Source organism: Carcharhinus amblyrhynchos, chromosome 3, assembly GCF_965287045.1.
Source record: "Carcharhinus amblyrhynchos chromosome 3, sCarAmb.v2.hapA, whole genome shotgun sequence".
Lineage (NCBI taxonomy): Eukaryota > Metazoa > Chordata > Chondrichthyes > Carcharhiniformes > Carcharhinidae > Carcharhinus > Carcharhinus amblyrhynchos.
Window position 1 is genome coordinate 20,556,838 of NC_137326.1, and position 20,376 is coordinate 20,577,213.

At 40.2% G+C, this 20,376-nt stretch overlaps 1 protein-coding gene across 1 annotated transcript; it reads left to right on the plus strand.

Moving 5' to 3' along the window:
• The first annotated feature begins 1,769 nt into the window (after positions 1 to 1,769).
• Positions 1,770 to 19,511, plus strand: alas1 (aminolevulinate, delta-, synthase 1). The gene is made up of 11 exons (XM_080181914.1): positions 1,770 to 1,904; positions 9,995 to 10,209; positions 10,732 to 10,932; positions 12,607 to 12,753; positions 13,152 to 13,374; positions 13,824 to 14,008; positions 14,566 to 14,745; positions 16,303 to 16,467; positions 17,670 to 17,938; positions 18,410 to 18,572; positions 19,184 to 19,511. Exons 2-11 carry the CDS (start codon positions 10,008 to 10,010, stop codon positions 19,342 to 19,344), a joined length of 1,896 nt encoding a protein of 631 aa, XP_080038040.1. The 5' UTR covers positions 1,770 to 1,904; positions 9,995 to 10,007; the 3' UTR covers positions 19,345 to 19,511.
• The last annotated feature ends 865 nt before the right edge of the window (positions 19,512 to 20,376 follow it).

A 20,376-nucleotide genomic window follows, 5' to 3' on the forward strand; every position in this document is an offset into this window, starting at 1 on the left:
TAAGGTACTGTCAAAGAGCTGGTGCAGATTCAATGGGCCAAATAATCTCTACTGCAGGGAATCTATGACATATTGGCATTGCGAGGACAGGAGCGTGCAGTGGGGGTGAGAACTTAATGTTAAAGTTTGCTTGGTTTTTGCAGGTGAGCTATTTTGTTAATTGTTTGGCTTTTTTAAACAGAGGAAGGAAAGGAGACCACTTTCCTCTGAAGAGTCTACCTTCCCACTGCCTTGGAAAAGCAGCCAGCATTATCAAGGTCTTCACACACCCCAGACATACTCTTTCACCATCTCCTATTGTGGAAAAGATACAGAAGTCTGAGGTCATGGACCAACCGACTCAAGAACAGCTTCTCCCCTGTTACCATCAGACTTTTCATAGATTCATGGAATCATGTGAGATTGCCCCTAAGTGTCCTGAGATGTGGAGGTTAGAGGGATTAGTGAATAAATATGTAAGTGTAGGGGGTAGAGCCGGGTGGAATTGTGGTCAGTGCAGCCTCAATGGGCCAAATGGCCTCTTTCTGCACGGTAGAGTTTCTATGATATTATGCGGTGCAGAAGGAGGCCATTCAGCCCATTGGGTCTGTGCCAACCACAATCTCACCCAGGCTCTATCCCCATAACCCCATGTATTTACCCTAACTAGTCCCCCTGACACTAATGGGCAATTTAGCATGGCCCATGGCCAATCCATCCAACCCGCACACCTTTGGATAGTGGGAGGAAATCAGAATGCCTGGAGGAATCCCACACAGACATGGGGAGAATGTGTAAACTCCAGACAGTGACCTGAGTCCTTGGTGCTGTGAGGCAGCAGTGCTAACCATTGTCGCCCTTTTGACTGGTCATATCCCATTAAGTTGATCTTTCGCTATACCCTACCTGTGACTGTAACACTACATGCTGCACGCTCTCCCTTCCTTCTGCCTTATGTACTATGAATGGGAGGCTTTGTCTGTATAGCATGCAAAAAAACTATATTTTTCACTGTAAACCAATGCATATAACAATAATAAACCAAATGTGATGTGGAGATGCCAGTATTGGACTGGGATGGACACTAAGAAATCTCAACACCAGGTTAAAGTCCAATCGGTTTATCTGGAATCAGATGACTTGCAAAGTCTAAAGCTATGTAGTTTAGGTGGATTGGCCATTTTAAATTGTCCCTTAGCGTCCAATGATGTGTGGGTTAGATGGATAGGCCATGCTGCTCCTTTGTCAGGTGGCCAATTGATGAAAGGGCAATGTCTGAAAGCTGGTGCTACCAAATAACAATAAGAAGTCTCAACACCAGGTTAAAGTCTAACTTGTTTATTTGGTAGCAAACACCACTAGCTTTTGGAGTGCTGATCCTTCATTTGGCGAGTGACAAAGGAGCAGTGCACCTGACGAAGGAGCAACGCTCCAAAAGCTAGTAGCATTTGCTACCAAATAAACCAGTTGGACTTTAACTTGGTGTTGTGAGACTTCTTAATTTGGTCATCCTAATCCAATGCTGGCATCTTCACATCCTGACTTTAACCTGGTGCTGTGAGAGTTTTTGGAGTGAGTTGCAGTCAGACAGGTTGTGACAAGGGAAGCATACACCTGAGGGCGCCTGAGCTCCAGCTGCTGTGAGAGGGGCGGAGCTGCATGAGGGGTTACAATAAGGGGGCGGGCTACACGTCACGAGAGGCGCGGTTTCAGTGAGGGGGCGTGGTTGAGAGGCCGGGCTCTCGCGATGTTTGGCGGCTGCTGGGTCTTCCGTTATTAGCCACGGTACCAGGCAGCTTCCGTCCAGTTCGTCCTCAGTGCAGGACAACAGAGGCAGCGGAAGTTCAGCTCAACGTTCTAACGCAGAGTGCGGCCCGACCAGATTCCCTGCACCGAACCCAGTCGCCAAGTAGCATTAAAAGCCGGTAAGAAAGACGGCGGCAGTGGCAGCCTCTATTTGCTTATATATTTTATTTAATAACGTTATTCTCATCGCTCACAGTGAGCGGCGCCTGGGGTTGGGCCCGGTTACCCGGGTTACCCAGTGACATTGGCTGTGGTGCGCCTGCTGCTGTGGAGGCTGCTTTGCTGCAGCAGGGGGAGAGGGAAGGCAGGGGGCAGCGGTTTTGGGTGGGTGGGCTTCCCTTTGCATCAAACCCCCAGCTCAGCCCTTTGCTAACTCCCCCCTTGTTTGAGAAGCTCCAGCCCTGGTTTGAATTGTACGTTGAGTCCTTGCCTGAAATTGTGTAACTCAGGAATGTCTGTCCCTGTGTCAGTGTGAAACAGTCCTGAACTAAATTGTCATGGATTTTGTGACGACTTTGATTCATTCATCCGCTTCACATCTGGGGAAATTTATTCCTGTTTACATAGGCCGTTGATCCATCTGTAAATAAAAGCAAAATATTGCGGATGCTGGAATCTGAAACAGAAAATGCTGGAATATCTCAGACCTGGCAGCATGTGTGGAGTGAGAATACAGCCAACGTTTCCAGCCTGGATGATCCTTGGTCAAAGCTCTATTCTCTTTCCACAGATGCTGTCGGACTAGTTGATCTCTCTCCTAACATGAAAATAACAGCGCAATTATAAAACTTAATTTAAAACAAAACACCCATCTTCTAAGCCAAGTACAGAAGCGAGAATGAAGTAATACTACAAACACTTAGTTGGTCAGACAGCATAAGTGGAGTCAATAATAATTTGCATTAGTCTGAAACATTAGCTTGGTCCCACTCTGCAGAAATTGCCTGACCTCCTCCTCGAGTGTTTTCTGACTTTTTTTGATCTCTTCTGTCGTTTAACTGTTTCAACCAGCTTTGCCTTACAAATCAAGTGCCATCATCCTGAGTGGGAAAATACCACATGTTTTTTCCATGTTTTGTCAAGTACTACAATAATGTTTGTGATTGAAAGAAAATTTCACAAGTATGGGGAGTTTCTGGTTTGAAATGCTGCTTGTGGACCATTCACTGGTCCAGCTGTGAAATGGATGTTTTATTAGTGCTTTTTTAAAACTGTTTTTAAGTCTTAAAAGTGACACTAATATTTTAATCTGTCCAGTGTCCCAAATACTTGATTAATTAACATTGATTGCAAGTTGAAAACATTAGTGTTTTCTCATTTGTTACACCATTTAAATTCCTCCATTGCCACAGATTAACGTTAAGAGCTGTGAGCAATAATGCTGCATCATAAATATTTAGTCTAATGTAATAAAGAAATATAGACTAACCTTGCTGGCTAAATTGGTGTTTATTGCACATCTCTAATTGCCTTAAGATGTAACTCTGGCAGACCTGTGGGCTACATGAAAATATAGTATTGAAATAAACTTAATTGTCTGTACATCTAAATTTTCATATCACACTGCTCTGTTCTTGAAACAGCGCTGAACAGATGCTTTACGTGGAAAGTCTGAACTTCATGTTCTTCGTACATATTTCCAACAGGGAAGTAATTGCACAAAATATCTAAATAGAGACAAGTTACTATTTTCTCCTCCATATTTGCATGATCTCTGGCAGCAGAATGTTTACTTGAGAAATTCTGTTAGGAGTGTATATTTCTAATTTCTTTTTTTCAAAATCCTACTTGGTATAATGTTGAAACTTCAATGTTATAAACATGTTCGCAAGTGTATAGTGCATGTTGATGTCGACGTGCAAAAAGAAGCCTGCTTGCTGTAATGTTGAAACCTTATGTTTATAACATGTTGAGGTCTACGTGCAATGTGACTGACTTGAGAAGAATGGGTAATTGATAAATTTTCTGAAAAACAGGCTGTCTGAATGTAGTCTAAACAATAGTAGGATATCACTTCTTGGAAGCCTTTCAAGTATTGAGTTCCTGAGAGCAGCTCACTCCTCAAGCTTATCATTATCTTCTAGGGGATACAAAGATTGAGCTTGTTTTCATTCCTGTTATCAGGTTAAACTTGAAGAATATTTTGAGATGCAGCCAATCAAGCAAGATAAATTTTGCTTTAATTTTTTTCATGTTTCTCTTGAATAGGCTTTTTGTTTAATTTTACAGTAATAGGATTTGGCAAACAATCTTAAAAACTTAAAAGTTTATTTATTAGTCACAAGTAGGCTTACATTAACACTGCAATTAAGTTGCTGTGAAAATCCCCTAGAAAATCTGTTTGACCTTGGTATCTAACTGCTGAACTCAAAGTTTAAAGCTCACACAACCCTGCATTATTTGGCAGAAATATTTTTAAAATGGTGACTTTTGTTCTCCCATTAGAATTTAGGATATGTCCTTTCCCAAGAGTGATTCCGAGACCCTAGGGGGTTCTATGAGGAGTTTGAAGTACCAGATTTGGATTTAGCTGTTGTATTGAATCTGATTTAAGATGCAGAAACAACAAGTTATTTATATGTCCAGTAAAAATAGGGAGTTCTTTTTGAGAAACCTATTACTTCTCACATTATGTGGCGATGGTATATTTGTTCTTTGGATGAACACAACATCCCTGCGGTTTGACGTATTCTAAGTGCTAAGCAGTACAAGTGACGCCAGATGACTGCAATTTTTGTCTCTTTTTTACAAACTAACTCACTAAAGGAGAACCAAGTTACGTGACTGTTGACTATGTCAAACTGTGTTATGCGGTATTATTTTGGCAGGCTTTGAGATGAGGCTGAAAGAGTGCCTTGTTCTCAAACTCCTAACCATAATGAAAGTCCAGGGCTTGTGTTATTTAACTTTAACGTGTACGTACATTTGTTTAAATCACTTCCTAAGCAACTTCCAACGTATACTGCTGTTATGAAACCAACATTTATGTTTAACACTGCTGCCTCACAGCGCAAGAGGCTTGGGTTTGGTTACAGTCTTGGGTGATTGTCTGTGTGGAGTTTGCATGTTTTCCCTGTGTCTATGTGGATTTCCTTCAAGTGCTCTAGTTTCCTCCTATAGTCCAAAGATGTGCAGGTTGGGTGGATTAAATATGTAGGATTACTGATAAGATTCTGGACAAAATGCTCTGACAGAGTGTCAGTACAAGCTGGATGGGATGAATGGTCTCCTACACTGTAGGGATTCAATGATTCTATGGCTTCGCTGCTTAAAAGTGATTGTTCATTCTGATTAGCTTACCAATAGGAAATGAAGAATTAAATTTAAGTAGGAGAAAGGTGATGTCACAGTGAAACCTTAGAATGTCACCTAATAAAATCAAACTTTACATGTCCATTTATTGTAACCAGTGCCCCTGCAAATACAAGGTTGTGAGGCAGTGGGCTGAGAGAGAGCGTCACCTAAACTTCTGTTTAATTGGATGAAGAATGTACATTTGTTCCTGCTGTAATAATTTATTACCTGAAGTTGCCATTTTATTTCCAATTGGTCTCAATCTGTTGGGTTATATTTTATTAATTGCCACTTCTCTCCTCCTTCCAATCCTTTCTTTAAAAAAAACTTGACAATAGTTTGAATGCCTGGATCAGGTTTTATTTTAAACTTGCAAAGTTTTAAGGTAAATTTTACAGCACCACAGTTGTAAGGCCATTGTCCACGTCACTTGGCTGTGGACTGTTACAATGGTCCATACTTTAGAGTCATAGAATCCCTACAGTGCAGAAGGAGGCCACTTGGCCATCGAGCCTGCACTGACAACAATCCCACCCAGGCCCTATCCCTGTAACCCCATGTATTTACCCTGCTAGTCCTCCTGTCACTAAGAGGTAATTTAACACAGCTAATCAACCTAACCCACACAATAGAGGCCAGGGCTCAACCCCTATCTAGGTCTCTGTCATTCAGACACACTTGGTCAGGAATTCCAGGATGATCACTTTGCTAATGGGCTGAGCACACAATTCTGATCCCACCATTGTGGGGTGGTGGCCATTCCTGTACATAGGGTAGACCCTTCAGCATCGTTAAAGGCATGTTAATGGAACACGTTTGCACACAGGCCCTGAAATTTGTATTTGGTGTGATTTGAGACAGCGTAAGGGTTAGGGGGAAAAGTTGCCAAACAATTTCTGCATTTTGGGGATTTTCAATGGCTTGTTCTGAACATAGTAAGAAGTCTTTCAACACCAGGGCTGCTTACTGTGTTTACCCCAGTCCAACATCGGCATTGCTCTGAACAGACATAGTACATGTCAGAGCCTCGCTGAGGACAGAACCCACAGGTGGCAGACCTTACTTTGTCCTTTTTAATGTGTCTCTGATGTTTTGAAAGTAAAAGCCAGCAATTTGTGTTAAGGAAGTGATACCTCCCAAGTTGCGAATTGCATAAAATCCTGGACTATTTGCACTACTTCACCATTGATATCACAAAAATGGGATTCCTCTCAGTCTAATAGTAGAGTAAGTTTCTTAACTTAGCATAAATGCAAAAGAGACTTGCTGCAGATAATTGGGGCTAGTATTTCATCACATTAGGACTTTTTAAGTGATAGATTTATTTTCCTGCGGTGCCACTTCACCCTGGATGCCCAAAAAGGAAGCGATTAAGATTGCAGGAGTGAAATTCCACAGTTAATTAATTGTGTCAAGAGGGATTTAATATCGATTTGTAATTTGTTTTTTCATTCTTTCCCTTCTCTCTTTTCTCTCGCTCCTCTTCCCTTGTTTTCATTTGACTTTAATTTTTTTTCCATCCTCAAATCTAATTGGTTAAGGTAGATTGTTTGTTTGTCTAGTTGTTTGCCCAAGAGGCCAACACTCGAGGGCCAGGGAAAAGTCCAATTCCTGGGGAAGGGAGGAGAGAGAGGAGATCTACATTTTGCCACTTTGCAAATAGTGCATTTGAATGGGTTAGCTTGAATTTCAACATTGTCCCTTGTTTTTCATTTCCTCCCCCACTACAGGAAATAGTTTCCTCAAATCTACCCTTTCAAATCCTTTTAATGTTTTTAAACACCGCAATGAGATCACCCTACAGTCTTTTTATACTTAAGCAATACAAATCAAGTCTGTGCAATCTGCCTTATTAGTTTAGTGCTCTAAACTTGCTATTTTGATCTGTAAGTTTTTAAATGACTTTTTTTTTACCCATTTCTGATCCAACGTTGCTTGTTGTAAGTCGTACTGCTTTTAGAAAAGAATTGTTAACTGAACCATTTTTGAGATGCATTGGATTTAATATTAGCATTGCTCAGATTAGGAATAACTGTATTTTTCATCTACATAGGTAAGAAAGCTCTCGTATTAATCACCTTGTACCTGTTCTCCAGTTGAAACTTTAGCTGTTCATACTGAGTTGCCATTACTAAAGTTGACGCCATGCTTTATTATAGCTGACTTATGACAAAAGTAAGTTTCTCAAAACAAATCATATAGTTCTAATTAGGACATCAAATTTCTCCGTTGCTGTATGTTTTTTTTCTATCACCTGATATGGCTTAGTTGCAGGCAATAAGTGGATTATGTTCTCCTGCACTGCCTTTTAATTAATCTTTTGAATTAGTTGCTAGGAGGTGCAAGAAGAGCTCGGAATGTTTTCTCCCTTTTTTTACTGCAGGGAATTTACCAACTAACATTAGGAGCTCATAGAGTGTAGGATCAAACTGGTTGAGAACGTATAATGGCTAACTTTGTTTTCCTTGCGTATTTAAATTGTATAGTATGTTAAGAAATGGTCTTAACTTGAGGTTTGGAGACTGATCGGTTATTTTGAGCAGTCTATCCCTTCGAATATAACAAAAAGCCTTTGTGGAACCTCTCTGCCTCATTGTCTTGGTGCACGAAGAGATGATAAGGATGTCAGAACCAGCTGTCTAATATTGAAGTCTTTTATTTCGAGGCTCTGGGTTGTGGCCATTTCAGATGGTATCTTGCATACCCAAGCTTGAAGCTTTCCCCCACCTCCCCCCCCATGTTTGTGAGACTACAATAACATGAGTTTTTTGAGGTACGGGTTTGCTGTTCAGTACCTAAGTTGCCAATGGAACTCTTTGTTCAGGTGGGTTTATTTTTGAGAGCTGATCAGTTGTGATTTTGCATTTTGGATTGTGAACATTGCAGTGAGTGGCTGTTAAGTTTTCTCTAGATTGTTCGATCGTCTTAATGTATTTGTATATCACAGTGTTAGTCTGGTAAATAGAATCTGATTTGAAATGAACTTTTGTGTCATTGAACAATAAAGATGGATTGATTGCAATGTGTTGAAATAAACTAGTTGTGCTTTAACCTTTTTTAAAAACTGCAATCTGTAGTTAGAATTTAAAATCAGCCCTTCGGTTTTGATGTGGAGATGTTGGCATTGGACTAGGTAGGCACAGTAAGCAGTCTGTCAACACCAGGTTAAAGTCCACCAGGTTTGTTTGGTAGCTTTTGGGGTGCTGTTCACCTGATGGAGGAGCAGTGCTCCAAAAGCTCATGCTACCAAATAAATCTGTTGGACTTTAACCTGGTGTTGTGAGACTTCTTACTGTCCATTGGTTAAAACAGCTCGAATGTATGGCTTGTGTGTATTCAACCAAGGTCATAGAAGTGAAAATTGTCAAGCCAGAGTGCCACTTGATTAAAGACAAGCCACTGTGGTTTAGTGTGCATAAGCTGTTCCTGTTGTTTGGAAAACCACTGCTGCATCTGTGTTTCAGAAAACACAATATCAAAATGAAACAAGAATTTCAGGATTTAGGGAGAGATTCTCCCATCCCACTTTTTTTAAAGCAGTGAACTGGGAGACTCCAGTGGCAGATGATTCACATGATCCATACTGGCCTTCTGGGCCTCTGTGCTTCTCCTAGGTTTTTGTATATACAGCCTCTCGTTTAAATCTATTTTGAATATCAGACTTCAGTTCTGTGCTTGCTGGTCAAGTGCATTTGGGGGAAGGGGTGGAATTGGCACCTGGGCACTGCCCACCAGGTAAGGTGTTGGGTCTTGATGGGGGCAGTGCCTCTGGGGGAGCAATTGGTGGGGCGGGGCATTTCGCTGCCACTCTGCATTTAGGCTGTGTGGCAGAGGGAAGGCCATCAGGGGTGGGGAGATGGGGGGAGTTAGTGGCCAGCAATCAGGAGGCTAGCAGACAGAGGCCACTGCGCATGTGTCGACTTCGATGCTGACAGATCGCCGCATGCGCAGTGGCCTGTTCAGTGCTGTGGTGCTGGCCTGTCCAGCAGGAATAGGCCCCCCCAGTAAATTTTAGCAGGATTCGCCCTGAGTCACTCTGCAGTGCAGAGAGTGTGGGAGATTCTTTTTGTAAACCCATGATGAAAAACCAACAGGAATTACTCCAGTTTTTATGCAAATTCAACACGTGGAATTTTTGTTTGGAGAATCCCAGCCTTAATTTTTGGGGTGAGAAGACTTGGTTCTGGGTGTCTTTTTAACATTGATTTAAAGGTTTTTAATCACTGTTATACATTTTCACAGTTCATAATGAATAGTATTAGATTATTCTCTTGTGTGTTTCAATGTGGAAATGCTTTGTGGTGTAATATGTTCGAAGAGCCAGTTGATAAATGTGATGAAGGCAGCATGACACTTGGTGAATGTCTGGGCCAGCAGTGTATCTCCTTGTCTGACCTGAGTAGGACAGACTAAATTAAATCTTTCATGTGAAGTACTCACTAATTCATTCTTTGATTTATCCTCGCCCTAGTTGAAATAATGCTGAATTTTGTTTTTCTATTTCATTTATTATCTTTTTAGGTTTACCCCCGTTCCTCTTTCAAGGTTTAAAAGTAAGATTCCCTCTCCCAATCCCAACCTTTATTTAAATTGCCTTGTGATGAGCAGTCAAACCTTTTCCTGTATCTGGATTCAGTTGACACATGTAATTCCTGTACTTTAATTTCTTCCCTTCAGTTCCCCATTCCTATAACTTTAACATCCTGATTAAATTTGTGAATCATAGCCACAAATCATTATGCATGCTTCTATAGTTTTCTGAAGACCCGGAATGTAATCTTCTTACTTGTGATAAAAGTTCACAATGTTACAATCCATAAATATGACGTCAGTGTTTCCTGTTCAGGATAATAAACTAATCTTTGCTTCTCTAAACAACAAAGTCTTCATACTAAACTATTTTCTTTCCCTATAGATTAAGAACTGCAATGGAGGCGGTTGTTCGTCGCTGCCCGTTCCTTTCACGTGTTTCCCAGACTTTTCTTCAGAAGGCTGGCAAGTCATTGATCTATTATGCGCAACATTGCCCCGTTATGATGATGAGAGCAGGAGCCAAGCCTGTAACACGCACTGTAGCCACCTCTGCTGCTCACTGTCAACAGACCAAAGAGACTACACCAGTGAATGAGAGTAAGTAGCTCCTTATAATTTTAAGTAGGGATAAATTAAACTGCTTTTATGTACATCCAAAGGGTATAAAACAGTTAGAATACAATCGAAAGGAGCAAAATTATTCCTGCCTGTGATTTTCAGACTATTAAATAGTCCTTTTGGGAGGCTTAACAATGGATTAACTTGGCAAAATTCTTCTGAAATTGATTTGCTGTAGAACTTACCCTGCAATCCATTGATTTTAAATATTTACTTTAATAACTCTAGGTTAAAAGCTCCATTAGTTATTCTATAACCTTTTTGGCACACTGCGCCTCCTTCCCTCCTCACCCCAACATTCAATTTGGGCTGTAGCATAAATCTGTTCATAGAGAAACATTACAATATTTGATCCATAATTGGCACTAACTTTGTTTACTGTTCAAATTTTAACAATGTAATCAGACTCTTCGTCAAAAGTTTTTAAAAAAATGTGAAATGGTTTTTTTTTGATTTAGCTTTAAACTTTGCTTTAAGACTGCTTTCTGTTGTGTACCACAGAACCTACTAATTTGGCTTCAGCACCAAGTGTCTCGGCTTCCCAGCTTCCCCCAGGACACCCGGTACCTAGTGCTGGACAGGCTGTTGCATCCAAATGTCCATTCCTTGCTGGCGAGATGAGCCATGGTAAGAGCACTGTTGTCCGAAAAGCCAGCGTGGAGCTTTCAGAGGATGTGCAACAGATGCATGCTGTGAGAAAAGGTAGGATGATCTAGATTTTTATGTACAATTTCATTTTGGTGTACTTAATTTTGAAGGCTTGCAAACTTGAATTTAGATAATGCCGATTATGTCATCAGGATGTAAACCTTCAGTATTTTCAGTTGCCCTCACTGTTGGCAGATTTGTCAGCCAATGGCTGTACTGCAAAATCACCAAATAAGCAATCAGCCTCTCACTATGAACATGACCTAGATGCTTGAACACAGGAATAGACCCTTCAGTCCACCAAGTTTCTGTTGGCACAGATATCTCTCTAATCCAATATTTTCTTGCTTCTACATGATCCGTATCCCTCTATTCCTTGTCTATTCATGTTTCTATCCACCTGAGTTGCTATCTTCAGGGAACTGTGGATCTGCACGCATAGATCCCTCTATGTTAATATTTCTTAGTAAATTTTCTACCATTTACTGTATACTTCTCCAATAGACCTTCCAAATCGCATCACCTCACAATTGTCCGGGTTAACCTCCATTTGCCAAATTTTGGCCCACATCTCCAGCTGGTTTACACCCTCTGACAGTCCTCTTTACAATCTGCTACTCCCCCAATTTTTGTATCATCTGCACATTTAGTAATCAGGTCATCTACATTTTCCTCCAAATTTTTTTTATATATAGAGACCCCAGGACCAATCTTGTAGAACACCATTTGTCACAGACCTCCAGTTATAAAAGTACCCGTCCATTACTACTCTCTGTTTTCTATGCCCAAGCCAGTTTTGTATCCATCTTACCAGCTTGCCTTGGATCCCATATGACTTCACCTTCTGTATCAGCCTGCCATGTGGAACCTTATTGAAGGCTTTACTAAAATCCATGTTTTTTTTTAAAACCTCCAATACCATCTCTGTTCTTATCTCAACATGTCCTAGAACGTCAACATCCTCCTCCTACACTCACCATTCACCACATCCTTCTCCTTTATGAATACTGATGTAAAGTACTTGTTTAGGACCTCATCTGGCTTCTCGCACACACTTTCCGCCCACTGTCTTGAGTGCACTTATCCTTTCTTTGGTATTCTCCTTAATTCTGTCTGCCAAGGTTATTTCATGGTCTCTTTTTGCCCTCCTAAGCCCCTGTTTAAGCTCTTTCCTGCTGCTTTTGCATTCCCCAAGAGCCATATCCAATGCCACCTCCTTCCTTTTTACTAAGATCACAATCTCTCTTATCATCCCAGAGGTCTCTGAATTCCCACATCGCTCAAAAGGAATATGGCACTAGTCTGGGATCTCCTGCCATGACTTAACCCTTAAGTTAACTTACAATGGTAAGGGAGGAGGGGGGAGAAAGGAAAAACTGCTTAATCAGTCGCTAGCCAACCACTTACCTGCTGTCTGTGGTGTACAGTTTGATTTCTTTCTCCCTCACAGCTCTGCCTCTCTATTCCTCCCGAAGATGAGCACTTTCCCCCAAAGCACCAAATTCCCACTCCACTCCAAATTTCCGATACCCTCACTCTGGCCGAATGTCACTCTGGGAGATCCTTGATGATTGAATCTTGCACAACCTGGCAACTTGCATGATAGTTATTCTTAGAATGCAAGTGCCTGAGGTTACTGAATTGACTTTTGTGCATTATAGTTAAAGTCACATTCCTATTCATTTATTTTGTGGTAGTATACCTGAAGTATTGATTATCCTCCCACAGAGATAGCTGTGACCTCTGTTAATCCAGCTGTTGCCAATGTCAAACAGGCAGATGGACAAAAGGAAACTGGCCTGCTGAAGAATTTGAATAGTGTGGCGCAGCAAAAGCCTTCAATTTCTCATCTCATTCAGGACAACATACCGAAATGTGAGTGTACACAAAATTAAAACTGCAATGCTCCATCAAATCCCAGCCGTGTAGAAAAGTGCCATTCAGCCCATAAGGTATGCACTGACCTTCCGACAAAGCATCCCACTCAGGCTGTCTCCTCCACCTTATCCTGTAACCCTACACATTTACCATGGCTAATCCATCTAGTTTTTGGACTGTGGGAGGAAACCCATGCAGCCATGAAGAGAATATGCAAACTTCATACAGTCACTAAAGGATGAAGGTGAACCCGGATCCCTGGTGCTGTGAGACTGCAGTGTTTACCATTGTGCAACAATGCTGCTGCAATAAGCAGCACCAAATCTTAATACTTATATTTTGAGTGGATGTGTTATGTTAGTTTTATTTCTAAGCTTTATTCTGTACTTGTGCAGCTGTTTCAGCTTTCAAATATGATGGATTTTTTGAGAAAAAGATTGATGAAAAGAAGCAGGATCATACCTATCGTGTCTTCAAAACTGTGAATCGTCGTGCGGACGTGTTTCCCATGGCCGATGACTACTCCGATTCTGTCAGTGTCAAGAAGGAAGTTTCTGTTTGGTGCAGCAATGATTACCTCGGAATGAGTCGCCACCCTCGAGTTGTGGGGTCTATAATGTGAGCTTCTGAATTAAACTATCTTGAAAGTATGCCATATCATGTCCCATAAGACTTCAGCACCTTTCAATGTTATTTCCTACCGAGTACTGGTTTTACTCCTGGAATCTTTTTCAATGAAGTTGAACCATTCCATGTTCATTGCATTTAACTTTTTTTCTGATATAGCCCCATCAGTGTGGCATAATTTTCAAATAAGTAACTATCTTTTATATCTCAGTAGTACCCAGGTTTTTGTACAAAGAGGTAATGTTTGACTTGGATCCCTGCCATAATCTATGTGTACAAATATTATTAGATATCAAAAGTACAGTAGTGATAATCAGGATATCAAATTGGGAATGTTTAAATGTGTTGCCTTTCTTTTAGTTGCACACATGCCTCATTTGACGGACTATTTTCTTTTAAAAAGCTGTGTTTACCATTATTGCCATTTTGTTTATATCTAGGGATACTCTTCGATGCCATGGTGCTGGGGCTGGAGGGACCAGGAATATATCTGGAACCAGCAAGTTTCATGTTGATTTAGAGAATGAATTAGCTGATCTCCATGGTAAAGATGCAGCACTACTCTTCTCATCATGCTTCGTGGCAAATGATTCTACCCTCTTTACACTGGCCAAAATGCTCCCAGGTATGAATTGCTAATTTGCTGTCTACTGTAAATTAAGTCAGATTGCCTATTTTTCAGCAGTACTTTCCATTGTACACACTTTCTTGTGAAAAATCAACACCTTCAGTTTTTGTTTTAAACTGTGGAGATACCTACCAGTAAAGCCCTATAGTGATTACACTTCATAACTGTGGAGGGTGGTTCCATAGTCTCTAGCCTTATGCCAGCAAGAGAAGGAAAATTGGGCAAGGTGGGAAGGAAGGGGGATCGAAGTGGTTTTTTTCCCCACTCCTACATTTTGTGACAAATTTTTCCTGATTTTCATCAATTTGAAATAAGTCATGTAGGATCTTTTGTGGTATTGACATGATAAATGTTCTGTAGAGGTTCACTTACAAAAATTACATTTTTTGTGCATTCTTCGGACAATATTAAAATACGGTTTAAGTTGTCAGCATCTACAGTTTGTGTATTGAAACACTGATTTCCAAGTATTCTGTTCATTTCCTGATAATGTTAACCATTTCGTTTGTTGTTGTTGTTGTTGTTGTTGTTGTTGTTGTTGTTGTCATGGTTAGGATGTGAAATCTATTCTGATGCTGGAAACCATGCCTCCATGATTCAAGGGATACGGAATAGTGGTGTTCCCAAGTTTATATTCCGTCACAATGATGTTAATCATCTACGGGAGATGTTGAAGAAGTCAGACCCTGCTACTCCAAAGATTGTAGCCTTTGAGACGGTCCATTCAATGGATGGTATGTAATGCAGGCAGACTTAAGTTTTTGAAGTAATTTTAAAGGATGGGGAAACTGCTGTTGCTAAACAAAAACTGAATTGGAAAGTTTGCCAAGTTGGTCTGGTAATATTTATGTTTCCTAACAATGCATGTGATGTGGGTTAGTTTGAAGCAAATTTCTCAAGCTCCACCCCCTCCCATGTGACACACTCTTTTAATGCCACAGTCTTCACGTGATCCTAGAGGGAAAACTTGATGGGTACAAGAGTTAATGAGTGGGATAGGTTTGGGAAGTCTTCAGATACTGAGGGATGTGAATAGTTGTGGTTTCAGATGATGTGTGGCGGGAAGGATAGAAACTGCAGCGTTACGTTTTTTAAGCAACAGTAGTAATCAGACCTTTAAGGTTTGTCTGGGCCATGTCCACCATTAAAAAAATAAAGGATTTAAAGGTGGTCTATCAGCATGTCAATAATTGTAATTTCCCTTTAAAATGCTTTATGTAACTGAAACTTTATTTGTTGCTAACACCAAGAGAACAATTGAACTCAACTTTTGTTGCGGAAAGAGGCTTTGCGTAGTTTTTCTTAGATCAGTAGTTTGCATTCTGGTCACAGTAATGCACAACCATTGGTCCGATTGATTACTCTTGATGCTATTGTGACTATGCTGTTTTTACAGCTGAACTTTCTAATGCTGTTTATGAAAACCCACCGTGGCCCCTTAGTGCTGTTTCACATTGCAGCAGTTAGAACAAGTCCTTGCCCCAGTTTGCTGAAGGTCAGAGCTCTTAGTGCTTATTAAAATTCCTATCCACAGTATAAAGTCGGGTGCACTTGCACTTGTAAAGTACTGCTGAAGAAGAAGATTAGCTAACGATGGGATTGATAATGAGGGGAGTAAAGGATTTCAATGAATGGATAGAAGGGTGGTGAGCCTAGAAGTGGAGTTTTGCAATGGAGAGATGAAGGATAGGGCCTCTGAGGATGGATTCTAAGTGCCTATTTGGATGAGAAAATGTGGAAGAGTGCTAGCTTGAACTAGGATGGAGAGGGAGAAGAATGCCAGGGTTTATCAATGGAGCTAGAGGAGGAGAGTGTTCCCAAAAGTCTGGGGAGTTGGATATTATATAGAGTTGAAACAGGTGTATTAACAATTGAAGGAACTTTGTCTTTTGTTCATTGAGATCGAAAATGACTTTGTGAAACATTAAGGATCATAATTTAATTTGTCTTGGGTCTCAACTCCAAGCTTCACTTGATTTTGCTTAAGCCTTTTGCTGTTTAATTGTCTCCTTTCAAAAATACACATTTAAATGTTTCCAAAAAATTGGGTAACAAACCATTTAAGATGGCTAAACCTGGCTTATAAATTAGGTACTTTCTCTTCCACTGTCATCTTGTGGGACTTTTTTTAACCCTGTCTTAGAATTTGTTATACTGGCTTGGCATTCATTGCTGCAGTGCTTTGTGTTTTTTTTTCCCTTTCTGAAGTCTGTGATTAAATATTTGTACTTTTGGGTTAAAGTCTAATGAAGTGAATTTCATAACTGTTGAAATGTGTTTTCCTTTATTAGGTGCAGTCTGTCCTTTGGAGGAAATATGTGATGTAGCACATGAATATGGTGCAATAACTTTTGTTGATGAAGTCCATGCTGTTGGCCTTTATGGCTCCAGGGGTGGAGGAATAGGTGATAGAGATGGGGTCATGCACAAAATGGATATAATATCCGGAACCCTGGGTAAGTATATTAACTGTATAAAGAAATTTGATCAGTTTTTTTGTTTTTATTAAGCATTCAGTGATGCAAATGAACAGGAGATATGATTGGAGAGTTTGATGTGAAGGTTGAGGACATTCTTTGGGTTATTTTGTATTCATTCTAATACTTAAAAGCCATTATTACTGTTATCACAAATCAAGGGTATGGGCTCTAACTTGACAGTTGCACTCAATTTCATTCTACAGCAGCTTCAAGCACATTTTTATCAAAACTAGTCATGCAGGATGTTGCAATTTTATGGTGGTAAAAAGCAGTGTGGGGAGATTTTAAAAAAACGCTTCCAAAACAAAATTACATTTAATGCTTTGTGAAAAGTTAGCTTAAAAAAAAGTCTTGTTCTCATTTCAGCCCACAAAATCTAGCCTTAATCATTTGGGGTATGGGAACCTTCTAACTTGAAGTCTTGTATCAGATTCTTTTTAGGCTCCAGTTTACCAGTTAAAATATATGGTTGCTTAAATACTCAACCTGTTGCGCATTTATTCCCCATGAGTCGTTTCAAAAGTCTGATCCATCTATAGGCTTACAATAACAAATTTTAAAAGCTTGAAGCTTTATTTATCCAAAGCATTCACTGCTGTTCTTTGGCAGATGGCTGCAATTCAGCAATCTCGGAATAATTTTGCCAGGAGGTTGGTGATGGGGAAGAGCACGAACCACTGATAACTCATATGGTTGTTATTGGCAGCTGGTTGCAATCCATAGATACCTAGTTCGGGGTTTACCAAGGCCACTAGAAAAGCAATCTGTTTAAGCGTTCTCATCCAGTGGACGTATAGGATCATGGGAAATATGAGTAGTCCATTTGGCCTCTTGAGTCTGCTCTGCCATGCCACCTATCTCAACGCCACTTTCTTGCACTTCAAACAATAGTGCCACTTATCAAGATCAAAACTGTCATGAAGCCAGTGCAGAATGTTAGATCAATGGTTACAAGAGAATTTAGAAAGATCAAAAGTGGTAGTCTACAAATGAGCTATTATCTTGTCTAGCAGTACAATTACATCAGGCAGTCAATGCACGTTTTGAATTGTGCAGTAAAGGGTATATTTTGAAGATTGTTTTACTAATGAGCATTTTTTTCATGTTTTGGCATCAATTGCTAAAGTGCATCACTGCTACTTGAGTGAGGTGTGGCAAATTACTTTTTTTTGTTGCAGGAAAAGCGTTTGGTTGTGTTGGTGGCTACATAGCCAGCACTGCATCCCTTATAGACACTGTGCGGTCATACGCTGCTGGCTTCATCTTCACTACCTCACTGCCACCTATGCTACTGTCTGGTGCCTTGCAGTCTGTCCAATTCCTGAAAAGTGAAGATGGTCGAGCGCTGCGTCGCAAACACCAGCGCAATGTGAAACACCTGCGTCAGTTGCTCATGGATTCTGGTTTTCCTGTGGTTCACTGTCCCAGTCACATCATCCCAATCAGAGTACGTATTGAATTTTAAAATCTGCATGTGAACCCAGTGCTCCTGAATTTTTTGTTCTTCTCTCTCTCCCCACCCACCTCATTCCTAAAAGAAATTCCTGTTGCCTCATTTAAAAGTGGCCAAAAAGGAGTCTAAATGTTGCAAAATTACTGGATTGGGCAGTATTGCCTTAATCATATTCTGTAATAGATTTATAAAACAAAAGTATAACTTTTTGGGGGAGGTCAGGGAATGAACCAAAGCATTTTCTCCAAATTGGCCTGGGCAGGATTACAGCTGCATTGGCAGAAATGTAAAGATCAGTAACTTCAACCCCATTTAGTGAATTGTTTGTGGTAGGAAGTGAGAAAATTGGAAATGGAGTTGGAGGCAATAAAAGATGGTCTTTTACCAATGCAAGTTGAAATAATAGTTTCCACGGTTCTAGTAAGGCATTCTTTGATATTTTGTGTACATTTATCCTGTCTCTAGGTCGCAAATGCAGCTAAAAACACTGAAATCTGTGATGAACTTCTAAGTAAATACAACATTTACGTTCAAGCTATCAACTACCCCACTGTTGCACGTGGTGAGGAACTCTTGCGAATTGCCCCAACCCCGCATCACACCCCCGAGATGATGAATAATTTTGTAGGTGAGTAGACCTCTTGTCAGTAATATAATGAAATACAGAGAAAGTGGCAAACTAAATTTAAAATAACTTGAGCAGGATGGTGTTAAAGGCAGTTTTACAGTGTTCAGCAGGCAGTCCCCTGGACCGTTCTGGCTGAATAGTCTAGCTTACTTGAAGGAGCTAAACCTGCACGATTCTACAATTGTATAATTTCTCGGGAGTTGGGTGTCGTGGGCTCAAGCATAATCACTTTGTTATTTCCCTCTGAAGTGGTTGTCCGTCCTAATCTAAAATTAAGATTTTATTACATTATTATCCCCATGAGGGACTAAAGGGGCAATCTGGATGGAGCTGAGGACATATTTGTTGTAAATACTTACCTGTATTCCCCATCTCTTCCTCTGGCAGCCCACCAACCTCACTGTATTCCTGAAGTAAAGCTTTAGATTACACAAGCTTAACAATTTTTTTGTGTATCAGTTTATTTAAAATCTAATTCCTGGACCTGCAAATCTGGTATGTCTTTGTGTGCATTTGCAGTAGTTTTTATAGTGGCTATTCTTGGTGCGTTTTGCCTAAATTAGAATATAATTTGGAAACCAAGTCATAATTATTACCTATTTTATGAACAGAAAAACTGCTGATAACATGGAAAGATGTCGGATTGGAATTGAAGTCCCATTCCTCTGCTGAATGCAACTTCTGCAGAAGACCTCTACATTTTGAGATGATGTGCGAGAGAGAAAAGTCCTACTTCAGCGGAATGAGCAACCTGATATCTGTGAATGCCTAGATCAGTCTGATTCTGGGATTGTCTTTGTATTAGCATTTAAACCTAAACCATATAATGTATGTTTTTACAGAACTTAACTACATAATTTAATTATAACATTATTTCCATAGTAGACGAGAAAAAACTTAATTAAAAAAAAGTAAAACTATATTTGACTCTTTTTTCAACTTTTGAAATATATTGGTTTGAAAGTTTTTTTCATTGCTGGAAATGTGAAGGCTGAAGGGAAACTTTAAAATACAGAAGGGGTGTATTGGACTTCATGTGAAGAGTTATGGGGAAGACCAGAACTCATAGAATCCTGCAGTGCAGAAGAAGGCCATTCAGCCCATTGTGTCTGCACTGACCACAATGCCACCCATGTCCTATTTCTATAACCCCCTGACACTGAGGGACAATTTAACATAGCCAATCCACCTAACCTGCATGTATTTGGACTGTGGGAGGAATCCAGAGCATCTGGAGGAAACCCATGCAGACTCCACAAAGACAGGGGCCCAAGCTGGGAATTGAACCTGGGTCCCTGGCACTGAGGCAGCAATGCTAACCACCGTGCTGCCCATGGGTTATTCAAGAAATCTTTCATTTTAGAATAATTTTTTAAAAATCAAAAACAGAATGTAGGATTTCCAACTGCATTGAATAGTTCAGCAAATAACATCTATTCTACACGACCCTAGATTTTACATTTGATTTTTGGCATTGGTGAGAGTAAGGTGTTTCACTTGAGGTATGATTCACGTGAGCCTACTAGGAAGCTTTTATCAGATAGTTAGAATATAACAAAAAGAATTTAGTATAACTTTTACCAATTGCAAGACACTCAACAGCTAGCTATGTGTTCCAATTTAAAGTCATATCCCATAGGCATACATCCTTCTCCAGAATTAGTTAGCACTAATACAAAGTATGCTCATGTGATACTAGATTTTCAGCTTTTAACACCAATAGCTGGCAATCCAAACAGTTTTCAGAGAAGGATATATCAACAAGACAGAAAAGCAAAGAAAGGAGTCTTAGCCCTAGCAGCTT

Coding starts and splice junctions, on each gene's coding strand:
- alas1 (XM_080181914.1), top strand. CDS start 10,008: ATGGAGGCGGTTGTTCGTCGCTGCCCGTTCCTTTCACGTGTTTCCCAG. Junction 10,933..12,606: donor GATGCATGCTGTGAGAAAAG/GTAGGATGATCT, acceptor ATCCTCCCACAG/AGATAGCTGTGACCTCTGTT. Junction 13,375..13,823: donor CGAGTTGTGGGGTCTATAAT/GTGAGCTTCTGA, acceptor GTTTATATCTAG/GGATACTCTTCGATGCCATG.